Here is a 25,511-nt window from a genome sequence, read left to right on the forward strand (position 1 = left end):
ATGTGTGCGTTCGCACGAACCCAGAGTACTTAGACGTATCCCAGCGTCCGGACACGACCCTGCCACTCACGACAGTCCCAATGCCTCCTATTCTGTCCACGCCCAGAACCGCCTGCCGAAACGGCGCCGAAGGCCCCTGCTGACGGCGAGTTCTTGTCACCGGTAACTCCTCCCATCTGGCCAGTCAATCGCCGTTGATCAGGTCACCGCGCGGTTGTTGGTAATTGCTTGATTGCTTGATTGCTTGTTTGCTTGCTTTGTTGTGGGGTACCGAATGTTTTCAAGGGCATCTCTCAGGCACAGGCCGTTCGCGAAGAGAGGAGTCGATACCCCTTGCTCCTCCCATACGCTGACACTCACCACCTGTATGTTCTCCCTGAGCGTGTCGTGTCGTGTGCGCGAGGGAAGTGGTGAATCACCCTCATGAACCGCAGCGCGCGGGCGCGTACCTCTTGAATTGCATCGAAAGCAACAGGGCGACGACGCGCCGCTCCCGATCCTCGATGAGCGCCTGGTGCTCACGCGTGCCCTGGCCCGGCTTGAGCTCCTTCAGCACTTCGTCTGCCTTGGTGAGCACCACGACGAGCTGCTCGATGCCCCACCCTCTGGACGATGATCAAAAGAGAGAGAGGAGAGGTGAGTCCTCGCAAAGACTCGAGTGGAGCTGAGAGAGGTACTTGGCGACCAGGGCCACCTCGAAGAGTGATTTGGCTTTCCGGTCGGCCATGCACGCCTCGAACTCGAGAGCCGCGGCAGACACGACCATCAGAGCGAAGTCGGCCTGTCACAGGCAGAAGAAGCCCATCAGACTGTTTCCGTTGTCATCTCCACCACTGTCATTGTCACTTGGAGCGCACGTTGGCTGCCCCTGTAATGCAGCTGCGTTCGAAGAAGCCCAGCGAGGGCACGTTCACCAGAGAGAATGGGTATCGCTTCGTGCGTATCCGGAACCGGCTGGAGGGAGGGAGCAAGTTGTGTGAGCTTGGTCATTTCGGGCACCCGAGGTACTGAACGAACCGGGTGGCGAGGGTGATGCCTCGCGCCAGTTCCTCGCGCGTGCGGATCAGACCCTCGAGCCGTCGTCGTGCTGGAACTGACCTTGAGTACAAATCCGACTTTGGCCAACCACACCCACGGTGAGTCGCTCTAGGACAGACAGTGACCAGTGGTGGACCACTAACGTACTGTGGAGCCCATGAACCGCTCCACGACCCTGCGGTCGAACGCCCCACAGTCGAGTAGTAGGCGACCGAGCAGGTGAGCTTTGCCGCTGACTGGAGGGCCAAGCAAAACCGCCTGTTCACACGCCACAACATAATTGGTGGGTTGGGGAAAACAAAGAGATATGGGGGGGGGGTATACTTCTACGTGCGGCACGTTCGACTGTTCGTCTGCTTGCTCCATTCGATGATTCAAAATGAAAATAAAATGAAAATAAAATAAAATAAATAAATAGGTAGTCCAGTAGTCAAGGCTGAAGAGGCAGACGTGACCGCCAGTCGGCTGGCAAACCATCGTCGCCGTTGTTGAGCTGCTTCCACGGCACGTCGGGAGGCGACGGCGGCCGCCGATGGCTGCCTAGGCAGAGCAGCAGCATGTGCACCAGCTCGCGAGGCAACTGGCCCAGTGACTTCAGTCGGGGTTCCTTCTTCCTCTCTGCGTCATCTATGCCCTCCTCATTGTTGAGCCTCTGAAGCCGACAGGCGACTAGCAGGGTACTGCGCACCTCACTTAGCAGCTGATGGCGGGAAGCCACAGTCAGTCAGTGAAGCCAGATCGACAATAACGAATGGTGTCTGGTAGGAACCGTTTCGTCGACAGCGACGAGGCGCCCAAGGTGGGCCATGCTCGAGCATCGTTGGCCGGAGTCGACGTAGGCGCGTTCGCGATAGATGCGACCCTTGCCGGTGGCGTAGTATTGCGTCCACAGCCGCGCCGTATTGGCCGCCCACTCCTCCCCTCGGCTCTCCCATTCCTCCACGACGGGTGCCACCTGCTCTTCGCACCTGGTCAGCTCTCTCGGAATTCGGGCTCTCCCAGGCGCGAGAGCCGTACCTGTGCGATCTCGTGTCTCAGTCGGTCCGAGGCCACCGGCGACAAGGCGTAGACCTCGAGCTGTTTGATGAAGTCTTGCACCGCCGCAACGATCATGTGGGTTGGATTCCACCGGTGTAATCTGGAAACGAACACACAAAACGCGCAAGCTCGCTTAACGCCCACAAAGGCCAGTTGTCATGCCCAGATGCGGTGGCGGTGGTACGGGTCGTGGCCAAGCACGGCGATCGTGCCTTGTGGGCCGACGGTCGGGTGGTAGAGGGGCGTGAGCATGCGCAGCGCGAACGGACGGAATGGGTAATCGGGCGGATAGGACGCCCGCAGCAGGAAAGCCCCTCCTGCGTGTGGCTCATGATGACTCGCGTGAGCTTAAACAGACCGGCAAGCGACGGACGTCAAGCGTACCGTGATAGAAACTATTGGGAGGACCTTCAACAACGAGCTCCACCCACTCCACTTTTCTTCCCACGCGCCACAGATACACGAGCGGCTGCTCTTGCTCTGGCCAGCTGTGTAGCAACTCCTGGATCTCCTTCCGTCTGCGCACTGTCCTTCAACTCAGCGGCCTTCATCAACTCGGTGGGAGGGGGGTTGAGCGTACCTATGGGCCTGGCAGCTGGAGTAGTAAAGGCGGTGGCTGTGTCCACTACGTCCTCGTCTGGCGTGGGGAGAGGTGCCAGTGGGTAGAAGGGGTCTTCTCTGCTGGCCAATGTAATGTGCACCAGGTCATGCGAGGCGATGTTGTAGCTGGCAAGTGTGCGACTGTCCTCGAGTACCCGCCCGGCGTGGACCAGTCGCATGTGCTCGGGCGGTATGCCCTCGCTCTGGCCAAAGAGCGTCTTGAGGTCGGAGACCAACGGGGATGTAGGGTGGCCTCCCAACTCCACTGTCGTTTGCTTGCCTGACAGCAAGCGGCCATCAACCACAAAGGACTGCCTCTGCGTCCCCTCCATTTGCTTTATTTTATATATTCTTGTTTTGTTTTCTATTTCGGTTATTTTTCTTTTTATAATTGTAATTCATTCGAATTACTGAACTGGCTGAGCAGTACATCAGGCGATGACGTTGAGCTTCTTGCCCACGGCGGTGAAGGCGGCGATGGCCTTGTCGATCTGCTCGGGCGTGTGGATGGCAGAAAGCTGCACCCTGATGCGGGCCTGCACGGAGAAGGAGCACATAAAGGTGGCCATCAGCACCCAGCCACCTTTCGAATGGAGTGTTTCGTTGCAGCCCGGTGGTGTACCTCGCCCTTGGGAACGACGGGGAAAGAGAAGCCGATGACGTAGATGTTGTGGGCCAGCATCTCCTCGGCCATCTTGCTGGCGAGGCGAGCGTCGCCCAGCATCACCGGGCAGATCGGGTGAGCGTCATTACCCAGCACCTGCGTGGCCGCACATGCGTGTTTGTCGGTCAGTGGGACCCGTTTGCACATCCAAGTGACGAGCACTTGCGACGTACATTAAAGCCGGCCTTCTTCATGCCCTGCCTGAAGCGAGCGGTGTTGGCCTCCAGCTGATCCCTCAGCTTGGTCGAAGTGCTGTTTTTTCAGGTGGCGAAACGATGAGGTCAGCCTCCCGATAATCATGCATTGCTTCCAATGGAGGAGGCGTGGTTGGTACGTGAGGAGCTCAAAGGTTCGGAGGGTGGCGCCGACAAGCGCAGGCGGCAGAGAGTTGGAGAAGAGGTAAGGGCGAGACCTAGGCAAGACACTCAAGTTAAGCGACGGACAGGTCCCAGGGAGCACAGTTCGCGTGAAGCTGCGTACCTCTGCCTGAGGAGGTCGACGATCGCCTTCCTGCCGGTGGTGTAGCCTCCAGTGGCACCGCCGAGCGCTTTCTACATCGCACAATAACCGTGCCGCAAAGCGTAAGCCAACAAGCCGTGAGGAGGTGAAACGCGTGGGGCGGAGTTCATACGCCCATCGTGGAGTTGGTGACATCGATGCGGTCCATGACGTCAAAATACTCGGGCACACCTGTGGCATGGTGGTGGTCAAGTGAGAACATTTGTCATGAGTGGCGTGTATGTTCGTGTGGTACCGCGGCCAGTAGGTCCGAAGAAGCCAGTAGCGTGCGACTCGTCCACCATCACAAGGGCCTTGAGTAGGCAAAGAGGAGGGCAAGTAAGAAAAGATCTGCAGTGCCTTCACACATGCGGCGGCTGCAGCCAGTTGATGGTACGGTACATTGTACTTGTCGGCAAGGGCGCAGATCTTGTCCAAGGGCGCCACGTCACCATCCATGCTGAAGGCGCCTGCAAAGGGTCAATGACCGCCGGTAAGCTGAAAGTCGAACGAGGGCGCATCAGAGCAGAGCACGAACCATCGGTGGCGATCATGCGGACTTTGGCCCCCTCACCGTCGGCCTTCTTGAGCTGCTCCTCCAGGTCGGCCATGTCCAAGTGCTTGTAACGGAACCTACCACGCGCACGGGCATGAGTGCCAGCGTTTCCATTTGCTACTCGGTTGGCGGTGTGTGGGCTCACACACCTCTTGGCCTTGCACAGGCGGATACCATCAATAATCGAAGCGTGGTTGAGCGCGTCGGAGATGACGGCGTCGCCCTCGCCCAACACGGTCTCGAAAATACCACCGTTGGCGTCCCAGCAGCTATGGTTTGCCAATGAATGAGCCAGTCAATCGACATCTTCAGTTGTGCAAGAAAACAAACACCTGAGCCATGTCACGCGTACCTCGTGTACAAGATGGTGTCATCGGTCTTGTGGAACTCCGCGATCTTCTTCTCGAGGTCCTTGTGGATGCTCTGCGTACCTGTACCAAGCCCACAATCAGCAACGGATCCGGTGCGCGCCTTAGGGACGTGGGAGCCACACCGCAAATGAAACGGACGGAGCAAGACCCAGGCCGAACTTGTCCAAGTGATCCTTGGCCACGTCGATCAGCTCCTGGCTGTCAGCAAGACCTGCAAGAGGGCATCGCACGATCAGCGTGGCAAGCTAGACGGGAAGGGGAAAGAGGACGCACCGAGGTAGTTGTTGGCGCAGAAGTTGATGACAGGCTCAGAGCGCTCCTTGACGCTGATAGAAGAGCTCTGAGGAGTGACGATAGTCCTTTCCCTCTGTTCGCATGCCCCGCCATCGCGTAGTGTCAATTTAATCAAATCCTCCAATGAAAGATGAAATGAAAAAAATGGAGGTGTGCACCTTGTAGAGCCCTGCCTCCTCAATTTCCTTGAGCGCCTGGTCCAAACGGGGCTGCAACGTAGCGGCATAGACCGATGCACCACTTGACTTGCCGGCGTACAGACGAATCGCGCCTGAATTATGCACAACATTAATCGTCCATTATTGACGGACGTGAAGCACAATAAAGGGACGTAGTAAACCTTGCGCGGCGGCCCGCTGACCAAGAGTAACAGGGCACTTTGATACAACACGGCGCATCTTGTGGTGATTATCGGCAACAAGCAAGATGGAACAAGAACAAGGAAGAAAAAATAATAACAAAAATGGACCCGAATTCCAGGCATTCTGATCCCGCGTCATCGGCAAGCTTGCGCCCAGCGAGCCGCAGCGCTCAGACGTTGTCTGGGCCGTTGTCGTTGGAGGAGGCGCCGCCGCCGCTATTGTGCTGGTGGGTCGCCATGAGGGAGTTCAAAAAGTCCTCGTCGAGGGCGAAGGGCATGAACGAGGGGTCCAGGTCGAGGTCGTTGAATGCGTCCTCCACGCCCGCGATGTCGGTCGCCGAAGAAGCTGACGATGGGGGCATTGTCGCGCCAGTGAGCGGGATGACGTTGGGTCCGACGATGTAGTGCGGCGCGGTGGACGCGGACGCGCCGTAGGACGACAGCGCGGGCTGCTGAGTCGCAGCGGTGGTCGAAGATGATGAAGCTACAGGAGAGCCGTAGAAAGGTGAGTAGAAGTTGGTGGGAGGAGAAGCTCGAGAGAAGAGGGCAGAGGAAGAGGAGGAGAGGGAAGGCGACGAAGGAGAAGAGGCACCCATCGGGGTGTCATCGAAGGAGAAGGCGAGAGGGGAGGCCGAGGAGGTGAAGGCGTTGTTGGGAGACGGCGGGAATGGAGGCGCGGCGGAGGGGAAGGGCGAGGAGAGTGAGGGGAAGTTCGACGAAGGGGGCATCTGGAAGATGGAGGTGGGACCCTCCGCCACTGGTTGCGGCAGTCTTCGCTGCGGACTGGATAGCACCTCGTCGAATGAGGTATGCTGCACATGAGGACTTTCGCCATCGTCTTCGTCTTCGTCAAGAACCCTTGCATGCGAAGGGCACTGTCAGTGGCTCTCACTTCTTGAACACATATAAACTGCATCTCATCGAAAGAGCTGTGCTGCTACCGACAAAGAAGAAGGAGTACCTCATACTGGCCTTTGGAATGTTGTCCCGCAGTTTACGCGCGGCTTTCTCTTCACCCTGAGAGCCGTAGAACATCAGCTGAGGCTGCGACGCTTCTCCGGTGACCTGCACCAGTAGTAACCGTCAATGCCAGTCCAACACACGGCACACAATGAGTTTTGATCATACCTTGGTGGTCGGTCGTCTAGTCTTTTTGGTGGTCGCCTGTGGGGTTAGGCTCCGCCCGCCTTTGCCGTTCCTCGGCCCGGCGCCTGGCTTTGCCTGGTGCCCAAACACCGGAGCGGACTGGGGTCGGTTGATGTGTGGAGACGACAGCATCGGATCAGAATCGAATTCGTCATCTGACGGCGATTCGACTACGGGCGACGACAGCGGCTGGATGGAAGAGGGCGATAGGTGAGTGCCGGGATGAGCTCGCCCTTCGTTGGCCGCGGTGCTGCTCAGGAACTTCATCGGCGGGAGGAAGGTCGGCGTGTTGGGCACGCCGCCGGCGGCGTTCGACTCGGGGAAGTAGAGGGTGACCACGTCCGAGATGGGCAGGCCGTCGTTACCAAAAAGGATCGTATGAGTATCGTACGTAGCGAACAGACCACCTGAGGTGAGGCAAGTAGAATGGACATGAGTATTGATGTCAAGGCGTGAGTGGAGCCAGAGCTGCGGGCGATGGGTTACCTGTTCTGTGCCGGTATACTTGATCGAGCTGTATCGTTGATGATAGAGTCTTCTGCTGCAGAATGGTGTTCATGGTTCGGCGCGCTGCCTCTGGTGGAATGAACTCCGTCCACGGCATTCCAATGACTTCATTCTATGGGCCGTGATCACATCACCATGTTTAGAAGTGGTAAATGAGCGATCATGGTCTAGCAGTTCACCCGGGAGAAGGAGGATTGGGTACCAATTCGTAGCCGATCATTTGGCAAAAGGTGGTGTTGGCGGTGAGCACGGTCGCAGTGCTCTTGCTGAGATCGTACACCACCATGGGCTGCTCGGCCCTGCCTTTTGGCAGAGCGGTGGATACGCCAATGTGGGAGGGGTTGTGGGTCGAGCTCGCGGTGGTCTCCATGGCATGGGTCGGGAAGGCCGGCACTGCATCCAGCGCGCGCAGCGGTCTACTTTCGTGTGAGGTCGAGTGAGACTCCAACGCGGAAGCAATGGGTGGACTTGATCCGAAGTGACAAAGAGTGAACAGGGAAGTTTGGTACCGTTGGGTGGGAATCTGCCCACCGGGTTGTTGGTCCGCCATCTGCGAGAAGTAGTCCATGAGCCGCATGACCTGCCACTGGCTCGTCTTCAAGCGAGCGGATAGGTTGCTGTTCTCGAGCTTGAGGTGCAGCACTTCGTCGTCAAGTCGCTTCTGGTCGCCCTTGAGCTTCTTCAGCTCTTTCATAAAGTAAATGTTCAGATTGTTCTGCTTGGGTGATATCTGGCCGATGACCACCCATCACAGCATGTGAGAGTCAGTCATACCATCACACTAGTGCATCAAGCATGTATACTTATGGCACAGTTCAGAGTACCTCGCTGGCTGCAGGGGCGTCTTCTTGCATGTGGTTCGCACTCCCACTGGGAGCTGGGGCAGTGGGCGTCGGCTCTTCCATAGGCGTACTAGGCTGAGGAGAGGGTTGATGCTGCACCGCTGGCGATGGCGTAGTGGGAGGCGATGGCGCTGCGACTACGTGGGGCTTCGGAGACGGACGCCCAGCAAATGGGTCCCCCAACGCCTCGAACGCAGCAGCAACTGGCGGGGGTGGCGGAGCAGCTGCCTGGGGCGTCGGCACCACACGAGGTGCCTGATTTGCAGATGAAATAAATCACTGACTGGATGCAAAAGAGGAGAAAAAGGATTGTTGGAAGCTACCGAAGGCATTGAGCCGAGATCTATGCCGATGCACATATGCGGCACTCCCAACCGCACGCAGCGTGAACAGGGGCGTACACCATCGCAATGCTCCGCTTGATTATCTTTCTGTAAATGTTAATCGATATTAAAAAAAATCATGAGGAAATGGCCAGGGCAATACCCAACGAATGGGAAGCGCAAGTACCTGGCAAAGGAAGCAAGAGGAGATCTTCCTCTTTTTGTTGTGTGACATGCGCTGCTTACGCACTAGAAATCGGCAAATTAACGGTCTTTGTGTTGCTGTCTCGTTCCTGATCTTCACGTGAATCGACCCACGCGCTGCCGACGTCACTGATTTGGTATGGCAAGAATGCAATCTGCAGAATGCGCAGAATGCTGCATTTTATAATCCCTTTCTTTTCTGCGCTTGTCTTCTCGGAATGTTCGCCTGGTTCGCACAACGCAAGTATTGGCTCATTTGTGCAAAATCTCTTATTATTTGATTAAAAAACACAAGCTAAGCCGCAAGTGGAAGATGGCGTTGGTGCTGGAAGAAGTGGTGGTCAAGGACCAGCTGATGCGGTTGCTGCACCAGCTCGATTTCAGCGAGTAAGTGATTTTCGCTCTTATGATTCGAGAAACAGCATTGTCGATTCTTCTCACGCTGTGTCCGCCCGTGGCTCGTGGCTGCGCCCAGTGTAACGGAGGAGGGGGAGCTGCTGGAGGCGCTGCAGACCAAGGGAGCGACTGACCCGCACTACCGCGTGCTGTGCGCGCACCTGGCGAGCGAGTTTGCGTCCTGGGTCGAGTTCCTGGCCGGCAACGACCTCCCCAGCCCCGTGCACATTCCCACCGACACCGCCGAGACCTTCGCCCAGGCCCTCGTGCCCCTCCTGCGGAAAGAAGGTAAGCCAATCCTGTATGGGCTGACCGCCACCCAGAACAATCACACCACTCACACCACCGTGGTCGTTCAGGCGCGCACAAGCTGGTGGAGCGATTTGGCCTCAATGGCGATGCGCCGCTGCAGACATTCACGCAGAAGGCAGACCTCCTCGGTACATAGCAGCCGCAACCTGTCGAGGCGACAGGCTGACTATCCCACATGCCTGACCCGTGTGGTGTGATTTACCTTGTAGAGTACTTCCTGGGCGAACTGCTGGCCTGCCGGCTGATGGGCTACAAGCGCTCAAAGTATCAAAACCCGTCGGTGTCGGCTGAGAAGAGCGGCGACCTGTCCAAGCAGTTTGGCGTGCGCGACTCTATGCGTCTTCTTGGCGTGGTCCACACCGCACGCATGTTCTCACACGCGTGTTTATGTGTTCATGCAAGAACAGGGATGCATCAAGACCGCGTTCGCCGTGCTGAAGATCGAGCACGTGCCGGAAACCGGTGAGAAAGCGGTTCGGGCCATTGAAGAGAAGATCATCCAGCTCAACAAAACGCTCCCCGAGAGCTACAACCGCCCGCTGTTCGACCTCTCGTCCCTTTCCCCCGAACAACTGAGCCGCCTCGAGCAGGTCAACGATGGTACTACCCAACCCTTTCGAGGAGTGCCCGGCCAGACATACCATCGTCGCTCTTGGGCGACTCCTCTCAACGATCAATTGTCCACCCAGGTTTCAAGACTGAGTACAGCAAGCGACAAGCGATGATCGTCGATCGGTTCCGTCAGACCCTGATCCCGCTGTTCCGCGTCAAGGGCGTACCGGTGGAGATCAAGGAGGGGCTGCAATCCAACATCAACGAAGAGCTCGCCAAACACCAGAAGTGCGCACTGGCACCACATGCACCACTTGCAGATCCCTGCGATTACGAAAGAGGTGAGTGCGCACTGGCTAACCGGCTTGCGTTCGTCGTGCTTGTGTCGCGGTGCAGGTCTCACTCGTGCGATTTCTCCACGTGGGACATTGTGGTCGCGCGGGACGACCTCATCCGACAGCAGATGCAGCGGACCAGCATGCGCTCTCTCGACGACAAGGGCAGCGAGCCGCGGATGAAGTCGCTCGTGGTCAACGTGGTACGTTACGTCCCAGCCCGGCTCTCTGGCCTCTCGTCCAAAGTATAGGGACCAGCTGCTGTCTGACTGTCATCGTTCCCCCACTCACTTCTTCGCTCGTCGCTCTTCGTTTTTCGTCTCTCTTCATTCTTAGGAGGTCTCCCGGAAAGGCGCCGGAGGGAGGGTGGTCAACAAGAAGGAGGAGCTGCCCAAGCGTAGTCGGCGACGAAGGAAGTGGGAGGCCGACGACGCCGATTCACTTCCGACGGGCATCGACGTCGAAGCCGGCGGCGAGGAGGAGGAAAGAGAGGGCGAGCCCTTGCCCGAAGAAGAAGGAACGGGGAAGAAGGAAGGTGGCGGCGAGGAAGAAGAAGGAGAGGAGGAGGAGGGTGAGCTGACGCGGGAGGAGAAGGCGGAGAGGCGACGACTGACCAACGAGAGGCGCGAAATGGGCGAGAAGCGGAAGGCGGACGAGCTGCTCAAGAAGAAGACGCAGGAGCCGAAGGAGCTGAGCAAGCAGGACAAGCAGTTCCTCAAGCAACAGCTGAAGAAGGAGAAGCGCCAGCAGAGACGAGAGAAGAAGCTCGAGAAGACCAGGCGTGGCCAAACCAACAACAGGAGCGACGACGAAGCCGACTGATGCACAACACGGCCAAAGGCGAGCAAATAAGTAAATAAAGTTGTAAAAAACTGAAACGAGATGGAGATTGATGACCTGCCGGCGGAGGTGCTGGTGAAGGTGTTGGGCTACGTGCTCGATCCGGCGCAGCTTAGCCGCCTGGCGCAGGTGTCACGCCGCTGGAAGTCGCTGGCGGAGACCGACACCCTCTGGCGCGAGCTGCTCAAGAGGCGGTGGACCAGAGATGAAATCGAGCACATGAACAAAGAGGCTCAAGATGATGGAGGCAACCCTTCGCTTGTTGACTGGAACCAGAGATGGGAGGCCTTCCACGCAGCACAGAAGCCGCCCAACGCTTCCTGGAAGGTGCTCCTCTATTATTGTTATCATAATGATGTACTATTTATTTATCAGTGGTTGCAGGCGTTCTACCTGGGGCATCTGCGAGGGCCGGTGGAACGGCTCCTGAGCGAGCTCGACCGACACCCGCTCGACCTCGCCCAGCTGAGCACCGTCACCTTTCGCTCGAAGGCTGCCTCCCCGCCACAAGAGGTGCGAGGCTATCATCCTACACGCTGTTCTCCCCCCCCCCGAGCGTGCACTCACCTGCAGCCGCACACACAGGAGGCGGGCGATGTGTGGATCCGGCAGCTGCTGGACATCTCGCGCTCGGCGCGCCTGCAGGAGGCCCTCTCGGCCTACCCACGCGCTTGCCGCGATCACCTGGAGGTGATGCGCGAATCGGTCCTCACGCGCCTCAACTTCATTCGTCGAGCACGGAGCATGCGTACGCGTCATAGGCATACGCGCGTGTTGGTCGCTGGGGTGGTCTAACCCTCACATACGGCATGTGCGTGTGTGCGTGTGTGCGTGCGTGCGGTGTGGGCGGTGTGACTGCGCTAGTGTTTCTGGGCAAGCTGGGGCTGTTCGCCTACCTCGTCAAGCGATTCCTGCCTTCGCTGTGCCCTCTGCCGGCCAACTTTCTCACCAGTCGCCCCACGGCGGGGTCTCTACTTCGCTTTTGGCCGCTCTATGTGTACTGCGCTGCCTACTATTACGCGCAGAAGCTACTTGGGTACGACGCACACACACACACGATACACACTTTGCGTCGCCTGCTCTTGCTCACGTTGCAGTACAGGCGGAGAGGCTATATGGAAGGGACGCCCAAGTGGTACCTCGGCGTTGCTAAGTTCGGCAACCACGTGCTGAGCTCCCTCCTCGAAGAGGTCAGCTTACGGTAGCCCGCTCCCCACCGCGCGGGCATTATGGCGAGTTCGCCTTGTCTCTGATTCAAAGTACACACATTCATTCGTTTCGCGCTTTGCAGGTGGTTGTGCCTCCCTCCGTTCATCATCTCTGTCGTTGTGGCCAACGGCCTACTCAAGGGAAGCACCTTCGTTTTCGCTCTTCTCTTGGCCTTGGGCTGTGCAGTTCGGTCAGTACGGGTACGACCGCGTATCAACATTCTCCATTCTTCTTCGTCCTTCATTCTTTTTCATTCTGCTTCTTCTTCTTCTTCTTCTTTGGTGCTGGTCGGCGGTCGGCCCTCAACAGGACCAGGGCTCGCGTCTTAAGTACCTCGGCGGCGTCGGGATGAGCCTGTCGCTGGCCTACTATGCCCTACGCTTCGACCTCCTGCTCCACACCCTCTCCCGGGTGCTCATGCCCATCTTCCACGCCCTCACCCGCAACGCCTACCGCGAGGTGATCGCGCGCCAGGCCGCCGCCGGCACGGTCAACCGCCACTTCCACCTCTTCGTCGTGGGCCTCTTCGCCATGAACTCGATGGCCCACCTCGTGAGCCGGCTGGCCAGCCTCAAGCTCGCTCGCTCCTCCATCACCACGGCCCAGCTCACCCTCACCCTGCGCAACCTCTTCCCATCGCTCGCCGCCTCTTTTTCGACCACCAGCGGTGGTGGTGGTACGGCCGCGACTGACGCGACCGAGGCGTCGTGGTCGGCACAGCTGTGGCGCTTGCTCGACCAGCGGGCCGTGGCGAGCCAGCTGCTGGGCCTGGTCAATGGCAACGTCGTGGGGTGGGCCATGTGCCACGCGGCCATCCACCACGGCTTCCCGACCGTGGTGGCCCTCAAGTTGCTCTGCGAGGCCGAGGTGCTGCTTCTCCACCTCGCCACCCCAACAGCAATCAAGCGCCATTGATGCCCATAATGGCCAAGGTGCAACGTGTACGATGACGAAGTGCATTCTTCCCTTACACCCTTGGCGGGTCAACACGGTGGGCAGGCTAGCTGCTTCCCCGCTCCTCGGTGAGTACAAGGGTTGCTTCCCTTCGCGGGGTTATGCCAGTGACGCTCGTGGTGAGGTCCTCCAGCGGTTGGGCACCATCAGATCCGCCGCCTCCTCCGTCTATGCCGATGCCGCTGCCACCGGCCTCGTGCTCGGCCGCTACTCGGGCGTGCACGAGCGATGACGAAGAAGAGAAGGAGCTGGCGGTGTCGGCGGAAGAGGGGAGGGGGGTGGTGGCGGTGGGGGCGGAGGCCAGTGACGTGGTGGTGGTGGAAGAGGTTGGTGGGGGAGGGATCATCTCGCCCTCGCGAGTGAGCAGGGTCAACGGGAAGATGGCCCCTCCGCCCTGGACGTATCGCCCCCAGTCCAGCAACTCTGGACCGCGCAGACCTGGCGCGCTCTGCCCCAGCTGCACTAACTCGTCCAGCGTCACCCACGCTGCAATTCAAGACGTCGATCGTCATCATAGTGTAAGCAACACACCACCACCACCACCACCACGAGTGTATTGAGTACCAGCGCCTTCGGACTCTTTGTCGGGCTCCGACTTGGGTGGTTGGTTCTCGTCGATGGGTCGTGCAAAGAAGACGATCCGACATCGACCCCTGTACAAAGTCATCGTGTGCTCAATTCGGAGTATGCCTGTGTAAACACGCACACAAAGACGATGAAGAGACGATCAGGCTGTGCGCGCGCGCGCACACACACACACACACACACAAGCGCAAATGCACTGCTGCCGCGTGCATACCTTCTAAGCGCACGTCGATGCCGGCTTCCTCCTTTGTCTCTCGTATGGCAGCGCTCATGAGGTCGTCTCCCGGGTCGACGAACCCCGCCGGAAGCCACCACCCTCTGCCTCGCGACTCGTGCACGGCGAGAAAGCGGCCGTCTGGGTGCTGCACCACCACCAGGCTGAAGTTCCATGTCGGACAGCCTGTCTGTCTGCTCCATTCTGTGATAACGGCACGCACCACCAGTTAGCACCCTCTGCTACACAGCTAGCACGTAGCGGACTGCGCAGGTACGAACCTTCTTTTTTCTTCTTGGGCTCTTTTTCTTCTTGTGGCGGCGCTGTTGCTCACCAATGAAGAGATGTAGAAATGAAATTAGAATTACAAATTTATGGAAATTAAAATGAATGGTCACGATTTGGTGCTCTCATCTTATCCGGACAAGATGGGACGACCCACCAATGTTGGTGTTCGTGACGATTGAGAAGGCTTTTGTGCTCGAGGCCGGCGTACCGCGATCTAGCGTGTTATTGGGACTGCCCTCTCCATTCTTGAACACACGCTTCACTCGATCCAACATTCGCCGCCCAAGATGATCTTTCCTGCCCGGCCCTGCGCCCTCCTCTCGCTTCCTCTTCCTGCTCCTTCCGGGGTCGAGCTGCTGCTTTTGCCCTGACTGTGCGGCGCCTCCATTTTCCGCGGGTTGCCGCTCGCCTGGCCAGATGTTGATAAAACCTGAAAAGGCGATTGGCAACACAACAAACCTCCCAAACGTCGCCGCTCCAAGGAGGAGATCGTGGAGACCAACAACTTCACCTGGCGAGCACTCATCATCAGTGCGCCGCTTCAATCGCCACGAACATTGGCGCACGCGACACGCACAAGAAACGGTCCCAGGAAGAGTTCTGGTGGGCGGCCTCACGTGCTTCTCCAACATATACTCTGGCCTGCAGTAAGGCTGGATCTGCATGTGGCCAAGCAAGCTCACTACCGCCGTGGGGGGACTATGTTGGTCCAGCCAAGCATTGCGCACTGTGTCTGCCTTCTGGTCCCTGAGCTCCTATACCAATCAAGTGTTGTGCTCGTCGGCTTTGCCGGCAAGGTGGCTTCTGCAGCTTACAAGCGGATGTTTCGCACACCCAAGATTCCGTGGTGCAACGGTAGCACGCAAGCCTAACACGCTTGAGGTCGCGAGATCAACACTCGCCGGAATCATTTTTATGGGCTTGCTACTCAAGTTGGCCGCAGCGTTTGTTTTTTTTTTGACTTTTTTGATTTTCTTTTTCGTTGTGGCCAAGATGAAGCGTACAATCCGGTGTGCCTCCAAGACTGTAGGATTGCCGCTTGCGCTTCTGGCACCCAGGCCATTGGTCACAGGCCGTACGCTTCGGCGAGCGGCGACCGCAACCACAGCAAGAACGGCTTCCGGAGCAGATTTTGCAGATGAGCGAACTGGCACGGAGGCGGCAAAGTTGTGGGCTGCACTCGCAGCTCAAGGACCCGCCTTCCCTCTCCGCTCCACATCTGCCGGTGGCGAGGGCGTCCAAATTCTGCCCACACCTGACGATTTCTTTAATCAGCTCAAGGTTAGATTTATATTGTTATTTTCATTTTTACGTTTATTTATTATATTAATTTTATAAAAACATATAATAATGCATCCACTTTTCCACACGCAGGAAGGCATAAAGCGAGCCCGCAAGAGGGTGGTGATTGCCGCGCTGTACCTCGGAACTGGGCACCACGAGAGGGAACTGGTGCGTCTACGTCTTGACCGATGCCTTGGCCGCCCGACCCTCCACCTTGGCTGCGCAAGCTGACGCCCTTGGCTTGGTCTTTGGCCACCACCGCCGCCGCATCAGGTATCGCTGCTGCAGCAAGCATGCGAACGGAACAGGGACCTCCGCGTGTCGATCCTTCTCGACTGCGCGCGTGGCCTGCGCGGCGACCCCAACTCAGCCGCCATGCTCAGACCCTTGGTACGTTCTGTGAGGAGGGGCGAAGATCGCTGCGTTGGAGAGTGTGGGTTGACGCTGACGAGCGGATGCTGTGCTGTCACTGATGTGGGCACAGGTGGAAGCCCACCCGGGGTCGGTGTCGGTGAGCCTCTACCAAACGCCCGATCTGCGAGGACTGGTGAAGCGATTCGCCCCGCCTCGATGGAACGAGATCGTGGGCGTATCCCACTACAAGGCCTTCGTGTTCGATGACGACACCATGCTGAGCGGGTACAATCATGATCTTGAGGCTGAAGAGCGCTACACGCACGCACGCACGCACGCACGCACGCACACGCAGTCTCATCGTTTCTATCATCTGTAGGGCCAACCTTTCCGATCAATACTTTACCAACCGACAGGATCGCTACATGCTCTTCAGGCAATCCCCCGAGCTAAGCGACTTCTTCGAGACGCTCATCAACAAGGTTTTCTCCCTCTTCCCCCCTCCTCTATTGGCCCTTCCCCCAGCCATCCCGTCGCGCGTGGAGCTCATCGATCTTCTTCGTTCTTCTGCGCTCTTCGTTCTTTTTTCGTTCTTCGAAGTCGAGCGAATTTTGCTTTGGCGTGACGCCGCAGGGCGGCATTCAGCTCCCGCCGGGCTGTCCCCACCCGGAGACGGCTCCGATCGCCGAGTTTGCCGACTATGCGCGAAGCCGCATCGCCCCCCTCCTGGCCCCCGCTGCTCCTGCCGGCACAAACAGCGCCGCGTCGGCATCGGCCCAGACCTGGGTCTTCCCCACGGTCCAGATGGGTCGCTTCGGGATTCACCAAGACGAGCGCGTGACCGAGCTCGTCCTGTCGTCGTGCACGGCCAGCGGAGCGACGTTGGACCTGGCGTCGGCCTACTTCAACATCACCAAGCGATACAAGGCCGCCATTCTTTCGCCCCACAACCAGGCGCAGGTGAACATCATCACCGCGAGTCCCGAGGTACGTCAATCAACCAACCAACCAACCAACCAACCTACGTCCCACACCTCTGCTCCTCGTTCATCCGGTGGTGATGGGCAGGCCAACGGGTTCTTCAACAGCAAGGGCATGTCCCAGCACATACCCATGGGCTACACGGCCATGGAGAAGCAGGTGCGTACCAATATGGAAGCGAAATGCTCGTTTGTCGGAGTAGGAGCGAAGCGAGTCGCGCGCATTGCTAACATGACGCTGGTGGTGGCTGGTGGCACACAACAGTTCTTTGAGGAGGTGCAGGCCCGCGGACAGGGCGAACGCGTGCGGATATTCGAGTACTTCCGAGAAGGCTGGACCTTCCACGGCAAGGGCCTGTGGTACACTCCCGCGGGACAGAGCCGGCCCATCCTCACCATGATCGGCAGCCCCAACTTTGGTACACGCCCACCCAATCGATTGCCCCTTGAACCCGCTCACCGACGATGCGCGGTTGCTGCAGGCCGTCGCTCTACCGACCGAGATCTGGAGGCGCAGGTGGTGGTCCTTACCGAAGACCCTGAGCTCCGAGGAAAGCTCGCTGAGGTGATTGTCACTCCGTCATTGTGCTGATGCGTGCCACTGACGCGTTATCTGTGTTCTCGTTCCTCACGCAGGAGAAGGAGATGTTGTTTGCCAGCACCACGCTCGTGCGGAGCGCAACGTTCGAGAAGGCTGACCGCTATGTCCAGCCGTGGGCCAAGCTCACCACTGGACTCCTCTCCTCCTATTTTTAATGAAGACGTCACTTCGGCCGAAGGCACGGAAGTTGTGGTGAGATACCGCCGCGAGTTGGGAGTGGTGACACTTTGAAGCCTCTCTCTTTGTGCTCCACCACGAGCTCGCGTCCCGCGTACAAGAACGAGGATTGGCCCTGCATCTCTTTCAACTTTCTGGGTAGTTGGGTCTAATGATGATGGTGCCATGAAGCTCGAGATTTGTTTGTTTTTTGGTTTATTTTTTGACAATGTCCATCGATGTCCAGTGAAAAAGAACCTCCGCTTACTGCTCCTCGGCGGCAGCATCCTCGTCCTGGTCGTGAATGTTGAAGTACTTGAGCTTGTAGGTGTTCTTGCTCTGCGAGACCACGCGAAGCCAATCGCGCAGCTGCTGCTTCTTCAGGTACTTCTTCGTGAGGTACTTGACGTACTTCTTGGAGAAGGGGATGGTCGAGCTCACGGTGAGCTTCGTCTTCTCCCTGGTGATCTTGACGGAGTTACCGAGCTGGCCAGCCTTGCCGTTCACCTTGATGCGATCGTGAAGGTACTTCTCCTAAAAGAAGATTTCAATTGAAGAGAGGGACCTGTTAGATGGCCAAATCCATTCAATGGGGTCAAGAGGGACAGGGAACGTACGAAGGAGTTGGGGTCCATGATGCCATCCTCAACGGGGTCGGAGAGGTCGAGCACGAACTTGAGCACCTTCTTCTTGGGCTTACCCTTGCCCTTACCCTTCACCTTCTTCACCTTAGGCTTGGCGGGGGCGACCTTGACCTTGGGGGTCTGGGCCTTGACGGCGGCGGGCTTAGCCACGGCGGCCTTGGCAGCGGCAGCCTTGGCGGGGGCAGCGGCCTTCTTGGCGGCCTCCTTCTTGGCGGCGACGGCCTTGGCGGGGGCAGCGGCGGGCTTAGGAGCGGCGGCCTTAGGGGCGGCGGCCTTGGTCTCCTTGGCGGGAGTGGCGGCCTTCTTGGGAGCGGCCTTGGTCTGGAGATGACAACAAATGATCAAAGATCAGAGTGTTGTCTTGACCCATAGTCGATTTGGATTTGGCCCACATCACCAAAGATCAAGTGGACCCACAGAGCATCATGCGAAGAGGAAGGGCGACACGTACGGACTTGCCCTTAGCGGCGGTGGACATTATCTCTTCTTTTATGGATCGACTGACGACGCCGGATAGGGAAGAAGGGGAAGAGAAGAAAGAAAGGGTGCGGGTGCAGCCAGAGGGATTTAGGGCGAACGAGAAATTCAGCAATCCGCACAAAATCCGGGAATTCGCTGGGTCATGCCCGGTTATTGACTTGTATGGCTACAGGTTTATGGGCGGCCGGTTTTTGCCGGCCTCTTCCTTTCTTTCTTTCCCTTCCTCTCGCAGCCAGCAGCAGACCCTCCGTTTCTGTAGGCCCGTCGATTTCTAAAATCAAATCAAGATGAGCGAGACCACTGCTACTGATGGATTGGCCTACGTCAAGGTCGAGAAGCTCCTCGGCCGTACCGGCTCGCGTGGAGGTGTGACCCAGGTCCGCTGCAGCTTCGTCAACTCGACCCGCCGCGAGATCATCCGCAACGTTGTCGGCCCCGTGCGCGTGGGTGACATTCTCATCCTCCTCGAGACTGAGCGCGAAGCCCGCCGACTCCGCTAAAACGCTGACCTTGTGCCGCTCGCTCATTTGGAGGCTATGCCAATCGAGCCGTGGCAACGACGACGGGCATCTTCTACTTCGATGGATGTCGAGCAGGGGGCCAGCCGCCGAAGAGAATAAATTATTTCCTCATCGTTGTTTTTCTACCCTCGCTCTTGGTGAGTGGCAATTCTCAGTTTCTGTTCGTTCACTTTCATCTTTCTGCAAATCTCACAACCGCACCTACCCCTGCCACTGTACTGTGGCAATCGTTCATCTTAGGCGGATGATCTCTCTTGTGCCTCCTTGGCCCCTCCGCTGACGTGGCAGCGCTAACAAATAGCAAAAATGAATTCTCCGGAGTGGCGCCAACTCTGATCAAAGAAACAGAGAAAGGATCCATTCCTGTTCATTTGACAACACGATGAGCACCTATCTCTCGGCCAGCTCCGCTTTGGAGGATTTCTTCTGGCACCTGCTCGCACAATCCGGAAATGGAATGCTTGCTGTGGCCGATTATCTCGGCGTTCACCCCATGCATCTTGGCCTAGAGATCTTTTTCGGTCTGGTGCTTATCTACTTCGTTTTCCAAAAGAGCTACAAGATCCCCAAGCACGAGCCGGAACGTCTTACGGACAGGGTATGGCTGTCCCGAGGTTTCCCATTCCTATCTCTGTTAACTCTGTTTGCTGTTGCCCCTCCCTCAGGAAATTGATCAACTGGTGGCCGAGTGGAATCCTTCGCCTCTTGTGCCCAGTCTCAACGAGTATCAGGAGTGGAATGAAACGACGATCCCAACTCTTGCGAGGTAATTTTGTTTACTTCTACTCACGCTGGACCCACGTTTCACTCATCCTCGTCACCGCTGCAGCGCTCCCTCCGCTGTTGTAGAGCTCGAGGGTGGCAACAAGGTGCTCAACTTCGCCAGCACTAACTTCCTGGGCATGGCCGAGGACCCTGAGATCAAGGTACCTTCAATCTGGCGCCTTCTTTTTTTCCCTTCTCCAATCTTTACTCAACCACTTCCTGCCTGTGCAACACAGCAAACGGCAGTGGCTGCCCTGCAGACCTACGGTTGTGGTTCGTGTGGCCCTCGCGGCTTCTACGGCACCATGGGTACGCAGCGGACACTCGATCTACTTGGCGTAAACTGAGGCCTTCCACACTCATCTCCTGCTTCTTTTTTTTTCTTTTTTTCCTGTTAAAAGATGTGCACCTGGAGCTGGAGAAGACGATCGCCGAGTTCATGCAGACCGAGGCGTCCATCGTCTACTCGTCTGGTTTCGCCACCATCGCCTCCGTCATTCCCGCCTTCTCCAAGGTCTACGATGCCATCATTTGGTACGCGCTTCCACCACCACGGCGAGCGCCGCAGTGCCGCTCACAGACGTATCTGGGACGAATGTCATGCAGCGACCAGGGCGTATCGCATGCCATTCAGGTGGGCGCGCTGCTCTCGCGCAGCAAGGTGTCCTATTTCAAGCACAACGACGTGAAGGACCTGCGGAAGGTGCTCGAGGAGATCAAGCAAGACGATGCCGCCAAGAAGAAGAAGGTCTACCGCAAGTTCGTCATCATCGAGGGCCTCTACTACAACTACGGCGACATTGCTCCCCTTCCCGAGATCCTCAAGCTCAAGGACGAGTTCCATTTCCATCTCGTCATGGACGACTCACTCGGCATCGGCACTCTCGGCGCCAATGGACGGGGCTCGTGCGAACACTGGGGCGTCCCTACCAACAAGGTACCAGGGCCTGGCCCCTCCATTCCACACACCAAATCGCCAGTGTCCGTAATTAGTCAGCACTGACACGAGTAAAATAATGATAATAGTAAAAATAACGATAATAATAATTACTGTTAATTACTCATCTAAATATCGTATCTTTGCGTAGATCGACATCCTCACCGGCAACCTGGGTCACTCCGTTGGCTCGCTCGGTGGTTTCGGTTGCGGCAACAAGACCGTCGTCAACCATCAGGTTAGTCAGACCCAGTCGCCTCACCTTGCGCTTTTACATAACGTTCGTGCTCACGCCGCTATGCCTCTTCGTGCAGCGTTTGAATGCGTCGGGCTACGTGTTCTCGGCCTCGTCTCCTCCCTACCTCGTGTCGTCCGCTATCAAGGCCTTCTCCCTCATTCAAGAGAAGCCCGAGCTCCTCAAGAAGCTGAAGAAGAACATCGCCATCTTCCGCAAGGAGATCGGAGGTACCTAAGCACTGCCTCCTTCCAAGGCGCGCTTCTCCCCGCTCACCAACGTCCGTTCTGCTTGGCGCCACCAGACATTCAGGAGTCGGGCATTGTCTTGAGCACGCTCGCCGAGGCGCCCATCGTTCACCTGAAGCTCGCCGAGCCCAGCGGCGACAGGTTCGAAGACGAGAAGACCCTCCAGGCCATCGTCGACGAAGCCCTCGAGCAGGGTATCCTCTTGACGCGTTCGCAGTATGTACAGTCCGAGAAGTTCCTCCCGCCGCCCTCCATCCGTGTGGCCATCTGCGCCACCCACGAGGAGAAGGACGTGGTCAAGGCGGCGAAGATCGTCAAGGAGGCCGCCCACAAGGTCCTCTCCAGCAAGCACTGAGAGGGAGGAAGGTGGAGAACACAAACGTGCCGCGAGAGAGAAAGAGAGAGATAGCGAAGAGGGAAAAAGGCCGCAGACGCACTGACTCATCAACGAACTACATCGAACGAGCGCGATGGTGGACCCCAAACGGCGGTGGCGAAGAGGCAGACAGGTCAGAGGTGCGCGCATCACACAAGAGGTACAGCGGCGCAGGGAGTGAGTGGGAGGAGGAGGTGAACATGTGGAGAGCAACGCTTGGCGGGGAGGAAGTACAGAGCTTGGAGGAGGAGGCAGGTGAAGCCCCCGCCTCTCCGCCTCGGGGTTGTACACATTCATTTTTTAATAATTATCGGACATTTATCTATTTTCTATTATTTATTTATTATCTATTTTTGTCGAGTTTGCGTTTGTGGTCGAAAACAGAGGGAAAGCGCTGAGCGACGCGAGAACAGGAAAGGGGAAAGCAAGAAAGCCCTCACAAGTCTGCCTGGCGCACAGATGAGGAGGCTGCGGGGCATCGCGGCATCGGCGCGCGTGCATCACTCGAGGAGCACCAGCCTCCAGGACCTGCCCGCGGTGGCTGCTCTTGGCGGTGAGGACCCCGCCGCCAGCGGGGAGGCGGGGCTAGCCGGCAACGGCCTCATCTCCTCCTCCGAATCTACCTCTTCGCCTCTGAAAGGAGGCGAAAACGGAACATCGTCATCTTTTCCCGGCCTCGATGAATCTAACATCTTCGAGGATGACGAAGAAGAGCAACACGCCCGCGATCTAATCCGCAGGTGGAAGGAGACGCGTTCGCACCTCAAGATAGAGAAGAGCGAGCTGATACGCAGCGTGCTCCTGCTTCTCAACGTGCTCGCCCAGATCATCCTCACCGTTGTTGCGGTACCTCACCACACACCAGCACGACACACGCCCACGGAATGTGTGGACACTCACCTCGCGCAACGAATGCGACACGCACACGCATAACCGCACACGCACACACGCACACGCACACGCACGGCCGTTTGGGACCGCCCAGCTGGAGTACGAGTGGGACGGAGTGAGGACGTTGAGAGACTCGCGCGTTGCTCTGGGCATCCGTGTCGCCATCTCTGTTCTCACGGGCTTACTCGGTACGAGCACACTCGCACTCGCGCACACGCATTCACAACCGCACACGCTGGAGTGTAACACGCGCACACCGCACAAGCCCGCACGCGCACACGGACAGTCTGCTTACCAGCGGTGGGTCATGCCTGTGCGGGCGTGCCGCAGTGATTCAAATGGTGGAGGACGACGCGTGGAAGATATGGAAGGACGCCAAGGACACGCGCAAGCGGGCCAAGCACGCCAAGCAGGAGCGCAGGAAGGGGCGATTCGAAGTCGCCGTCGGCGAGGTCAGGCGCCAGTTTACCCACCGCGTACGGCCAACGCCAGCCCTATGGCACACACTGCCACTCGCGAGAGTTCTAATAATTATTGGCGTCCCGTGCGTGTCGTGTCGTGTGTGTCGTGTGTGTCGTGCGTGTCGTGTGTCGTGTGTGTCGTGTGTGTCGTGTGTCGTGTGTGTCGTGTGTGTCGGTGTGCCGTGTGCCGTGCGACTGTAGCGCTTCTACATGCCGATTGGGGACGAGGGTGTCGACTATTCCTTTCACACGCCGACCTGGATGATCCTCATGGAATACCTCCCCTTTCGTTTCTACCTCCTCGTACACGCTCCTCTCTTTGTCTTTCCCGTCATCCTCACCACCGCTTTCGTTATCGTTCTTCTTCTTCTTCTTCTTCACCATCACTCACCGCTCTCACCATCACCACGATGACGGCTTCCTTCTTCTCCGGCAATGTCGTGTGATGGTTCGCCTGACGTGAGTTCCTCTTCGATGCTCCCACCGCCAGTTCACCGCGCGTGTGCTGCTGTGTTTGCCGCACATAGCCCCCGGATTGGACGACGACCTGACAAAGCTGGCGGCCATGCTGACCTTCCTCAAACTGTGCGCGCTTCTCTTACCCCCGCGGCTTTTTATCAAAATTCATGGGCTTTCCTTCGCATCAAGGCCTCACACACACACACACTCTCTTCTTCTTTCGCCCTGCATCGCAGTTTCGTGACGATGAGCGTTCTACGCCACTTCAACCCCATCTATCGTAACCGGCACCTCATCATACGCATCCCCGGGTACCCCGACCCCTTTCTTTTCTTGCGTTTCTTGCGCGCGCCGACGATCGTCATTGACAATGACACCGGTGACTCGGCGCCCAACACAAAAACACACAAACACAACACAACACAAACACAACCCCCCACAGATCGTCGCTGATCGAGATGCCGCGCTTTACGACGTGGTTCTCCACGCGAACGTTCTACCACCAGTACCCGCTCACCTTCTCCCTGTCCAACATCATCGCCGTCGTCGCAATCACCGCCTACGGCATGTACATATACGAACGGTACATATATGAACCGGAAACGACCACCCCTCCGCCTCCGCTCATGCCCCCTCCTCACCTCATGAAGTCAACCCGCTTCTTATTGACCCGCTTCCCCCCCCCCAAATCGACACTGCAGTGAAGTGCAGCCTCACGTGTTCGACTTCAAGCTGTGCTTCGTGGTAGGCCTCTCTGCCCGTGCCGACCGACGGCCGATCGACCACCTATGTGTCGCTCACCGGGTGCGCGTGCGTGTTGGTGGGGTGGGCACCTGGCAGATTGCGACGGAGAATTTGATCACGGGCTGGCCGGGCGACGTGTTCAGTCAGTACACGCTGGAGTCCGACGGCGGGAAGTCGTTCTCCGTTGTATGATTTCCTCTTCATCGCCCCCCCCCCATGGGTGAACGTGTTCGTGGGACTCACTTCTTCGTTCTTTAGTTTGCGTCCCTGGGCGGTTTGTTCTTCTTCGCCCTTCTCATCAACTTCCTCTACATCAAGCTCAGCCCGAGCAGCAACGATTCGCATGTACGGGGGCGCCTCTCGCCTTTTCCTGCGATCTGTTCAATGGCCAATAACTCAACGGTTGGGGGGGCGGTTGATGGCCGGTGGCGGTGAAACGTGTTAGGTGGTGGACTGGATAGCGCGGATCAAGCTGGAGGACAAGGAACGGCACGAGGCGGCAAAGCTCATCCAGTTGGTGTGGCGTCGTCGCCTCGAGCGAAAGAAGAAGGAGGAGGAGCGACTGATCAACGGCGATCACGGGCGCCACTACCACTTCATCACCGTGCCCAGCGAGAAGGCCTACCAGGTCCGCTTCAGGCGACAGTGTCGCGAAATGCGCCACGTCAGACGGTACACGCCACCCCCCCCCCCAAGCATTCCTGCTCGTCATGTCGTGTGTCCCGACAGCTTACATGCCACCCGCACCATCGCACACACACACGTCACCACAATCGCACACGCACACAGAAAATTGGTGGATCTGTACGGGAGAACAGGGGTCGGGCTGGAGACTCACCCCGTGCCAGAGAAGAGCGAGAAACAGAAGAAGCACAAGAAGTCGAAGAAGGAGAAGGAGAAGGTGAGCAAGGGACAGAAGAAGAAGAAGAAGCAGAGCGACGATACGAGGCGCGCACTTCGCCACAGGCGAGACAGCTACATCGCGGCTGTAGCCGGCCAGGCGGAGCAGGAACAGCGGAGAGGAGACGAAGAAGCGTTCGCGCTCCTCGAACAGCAGCACCATCAGCAGCAGCTCGAGTGGGAGGCCCAGCGCGCGCGTCTCAGGAAATACTACGCCAAGGCGGCCAAGAACCTCAACAAGCTCATGGCCGAACTCGGTCGATGACACAATGAAGAGGTGGATGATGATCACATTCTTTACCATCAACATTCCCACAATAAATTTATTGTCAGCAACAGTGAGAGGGG

The 25,511-nt window shown here is 57.7% G+C and overlaps 10 protein-coding genes and 1 pseudogene across 10 annotated transcripts; 6 read left to right on the forward strand and 5 right to left on the reverse strand.

Annotated features, from left to right (window-relative positions):
• Positions 1-421: 421 nt before the first annotated feature.
• Positions 422-3,008, reverse strand: ACA1_360950 (ubiquitin domain containing protein; the record flags this gene model as incomplete). Its single annotated transcript, XM_004352484.1, has 11 exons — positions 422-605; positions 678-781; positions 858-954; positions 1,000-1,115; positions 1,186-1,274; positions 1,513-1,690; positions 1,808-1,993; positions 2,056-2,176; positions 2,261-2,393; positions 2,461-2,601; positions 2,657-3,008. The coding sequence occupies 11 exons, from the start codon at positions 3,006-3,008 to the stop codon at positions 422-424; spliced, it is 1,701 nt and encodes a 566-aa protein (XP_004352536.1).
• Positions 3,009-3,107: 99 nt separating this feature from the next.
• On the reverse strand, positions 3,108-5,457 carry ACA1_360960 (2amino-3-ketobutyrate coenzyme A ligase; the record flags this gene model as incomplete). Its single annotated transcript, XM_004352485.1, has 15 exons — positions 3,108-3,212; positions 3,299-3,436; positions 3,514-3,592; positions 3,675-3,752; positions 3,821-3,891; positions 3,972-4,030; positions 4,095-4,152; positions 4,241-4,308; positions 4,377-4,471; positions 4,544-4,663; positions 4,747-4,825; positions 4,875-4,976; positions 5,039-5,132; positions 5,218-5,330; positions 5,400-5,457. The coding sequence occupies 15 exons, from the start codon at positions 5,455-5,457 to the stop codon at positions 3,108-3,110; spliced, it is 1,317 nt and encodes a 438-aa protein (XP_004352537.1).
• Positions 5,458-5,590: 133 nt separating this feature from the next.
• Positions 5,591-7,927, reverse strand: ACA1_360970 (uncharacterized protein; the record flags this gene model as incomplete). Its single annotated transcript, XM_004352486.1, has 8 exons — positions 5,591-5,904; positions 6,013-6,278; positions 6,382-6,485; positions 6,549-6,973; positions 7,053-7,185; positions 7,276-7,466; positions 7,605-7,803; positions 7,898-7,927. 8 exons carry the CDS (start codon positions 7,925-7,927, stop codon positions 5,591-5,593), a joined length of 1,662 nt encoding a protein of 553 aa, XP_004352538.1.
• Positions 7,928-8,755: 828 nt separating this feature from the next.
• Positions 8,756-10,859, forward strand: ACA1_360980 (uncharacterized protein; the record flags this gene model as incomplete). Its single annotated transcript, XM_004352487.1, has 8 exons — positions 8,756-8,829; positions 8,918-9,126; positions 9,198-9,278; positions 9,360-9,472; positions 9,558-9,750; positions 9,840-9,990; positions 10,099-10,240; positions 10,374-10,859. 8 exons carry the CDS (start codon positions 8,756-8,758, stop codon positions 10,857-10,859), a joined length of 1,449 nt encoding a protein of 482 aa, XP_004352539.1.
• Positions 10,860-10,919: 60 nt separating this feature from the next.
• ACA1_360990 (Fbox domain containing protein) lies at positions 10,920-13,001 on the forward strand (the record flags this gene model as incomplete). The annotated part of the gene is made up of 6 exons (XM_004352488.1): positions 10,920-11,204; positions 11,262-11,390; positions 11,463-11,625; positions 11,742-11,913; positions 11,980-12,067; positions 12,396-13,001. The coding sequence occupies 6 exons, from the start codon at positions 10,920-10,922 to the stop codon at positions 12,999-13,001; spliced, it is 1,443 nt and encodes a 480-aa protein (XP_004352540.1).
• An 85-nt stretch (positions 13,002-13,086) lies between these two features.
• Positions 13,087-14,402, reverse strand: ACA1_361000 (hydrolase, NUDIX domain containing protein; the record flags this gene model as incomplete). Its single annotated transcript, XM_004352489.1, has 5 exons — positions 13,087-13,526; positions 13,605-13,730; positions 13,840-14,043; positions 14,121-14,162; positions 14,336-14,402. The coding sequence occupies 5 exons, from the start codon at positions 14,400-14,402 to the stop codon at positions 13,087-13,089; spliced, it is 879 nt and encodes a 292-aa protein (XP_004352541.1).
• Positions 14,403-15,265: 863 nt separating this feature from the next.
• On the forward strand, positions 15,266-17,501 carry ACA1_361010 (CDPdiacylglycerol--glycerol-3-phosphate 3-phosphatidyltransferase, mitochondrial, putative; the record flags this gene model as incomplete). Its single annotated transcript, XM_004352490.1, has 10 exons — positions 15,266-15,352; positions 15,502-15,579; positions 15,685-15,801; positions 15,896-16,050; positions 16,145-16,247; positions 16,366-16,752; positions 16,834-16,905; positions 17,011-17,164; positions 17,228-17,310; positions 17,382-17,501. 10 exons carry the CDS (start codon positions 15,266-15,268, stop codon positions 17,499-17,501), a joined length of 1,356 nt encoding a protein of 451 aa, XP_004352542.1.
• Positions 17,502-17,766: 265 nt separating this feature from the next.
• Positions 17,767-18,624, reverse strand: ACA1_361020 (ribosomal L22e protein family; the record flags this gene model as incomplete). The annotated part of the gene is made up of 3 exons (XM_004352491.1): positions 17,767-18,036; positions 18,120-18,467; positions 18,598-18,624. The coding sequence occupies 3 exons, from the start codon at positions 18,622-18,624 to the stop codon at positions 17,767-17,769; spliced, it is 645 nt and encodes a 214-aa protein (XP_004352543.1).
• Positions 18,625-18,913: 289 nt separating this feature from the next.
• ACA1_361030 lies at positions 18,914-19,126 on the forward strand (annotated as a pseudogene).
• A 403-nt stretch (positions 19,127-19,529) lies between these two features.
• ACA1_361040 (aminotransferase, class I/II superfamily protein) lies at positions 19,530-21,687 on the forward strand (the record flags this gene model as incomplete). The annotated part of the gene is made up of 8 exons (XM_004352492.1): positions 19,530-19,745; positions 19,813-19,913; positions 19,977-20,073; positions 20,149-20,221; positions 20,314-20,849; positions 21,001-21,087; positions 21,164-21,314; positions 21,389-21,687. The coding sequence occupies 8 exons, from the start codon at positions 19,530-19,532 to the stop codon at positions 21,685-21,687; spliced, it is 1,560 nt and encodes a 519-aa protein (XP_004352544.1).
• Positions 21,688-22,167: 480 nt separating this feature from the next.
• Positions 22,168-25,428, forward strand: ACA1_361050 (IQ calmodulinbinding motif domain containing protein; the record flags this gene model as incomplete). The annotated part of the gene is made up of 12 exons (XM_004352493.1): positions 22,168-22,554; positions 22,694-22,787; positions 22,930-23,075; positions 23,262-23,349; positions 23,588-23,645; positions 23,756-23,830; positions 23,962-24,102; positions 24,221-24,263; positions 24,360-24,449; positions 24,522-24,608; positions 24,709-24,935; positions 25,119-25,428. The coding sequence occupies 12 exons, from the start codon at positions 22,168-22,170 to the stop codon at positions 25,426-25,428; spliced, it is 1,746 nt and encodes a 581-aa protein (XP_004352545.1).
• Positions 25,429-25,511: the final 83 nt, after the last annotated feature.

The sequence above is a fragment of the Acanthamoeba castellanii genome, assembly GCF_000313135.1.
Source record: "Acanthamoeba castellanii str. Neff unplaced genomic scaffold scf7180000084622, whole genome shotgun sequence".
Classification (NCBI taxonomy): domain Eukaryota; phylum Discosea; order Longamoebia; family Acanthamoebidae; genus Acanthamoeba; species Acanthamoeba castellanii.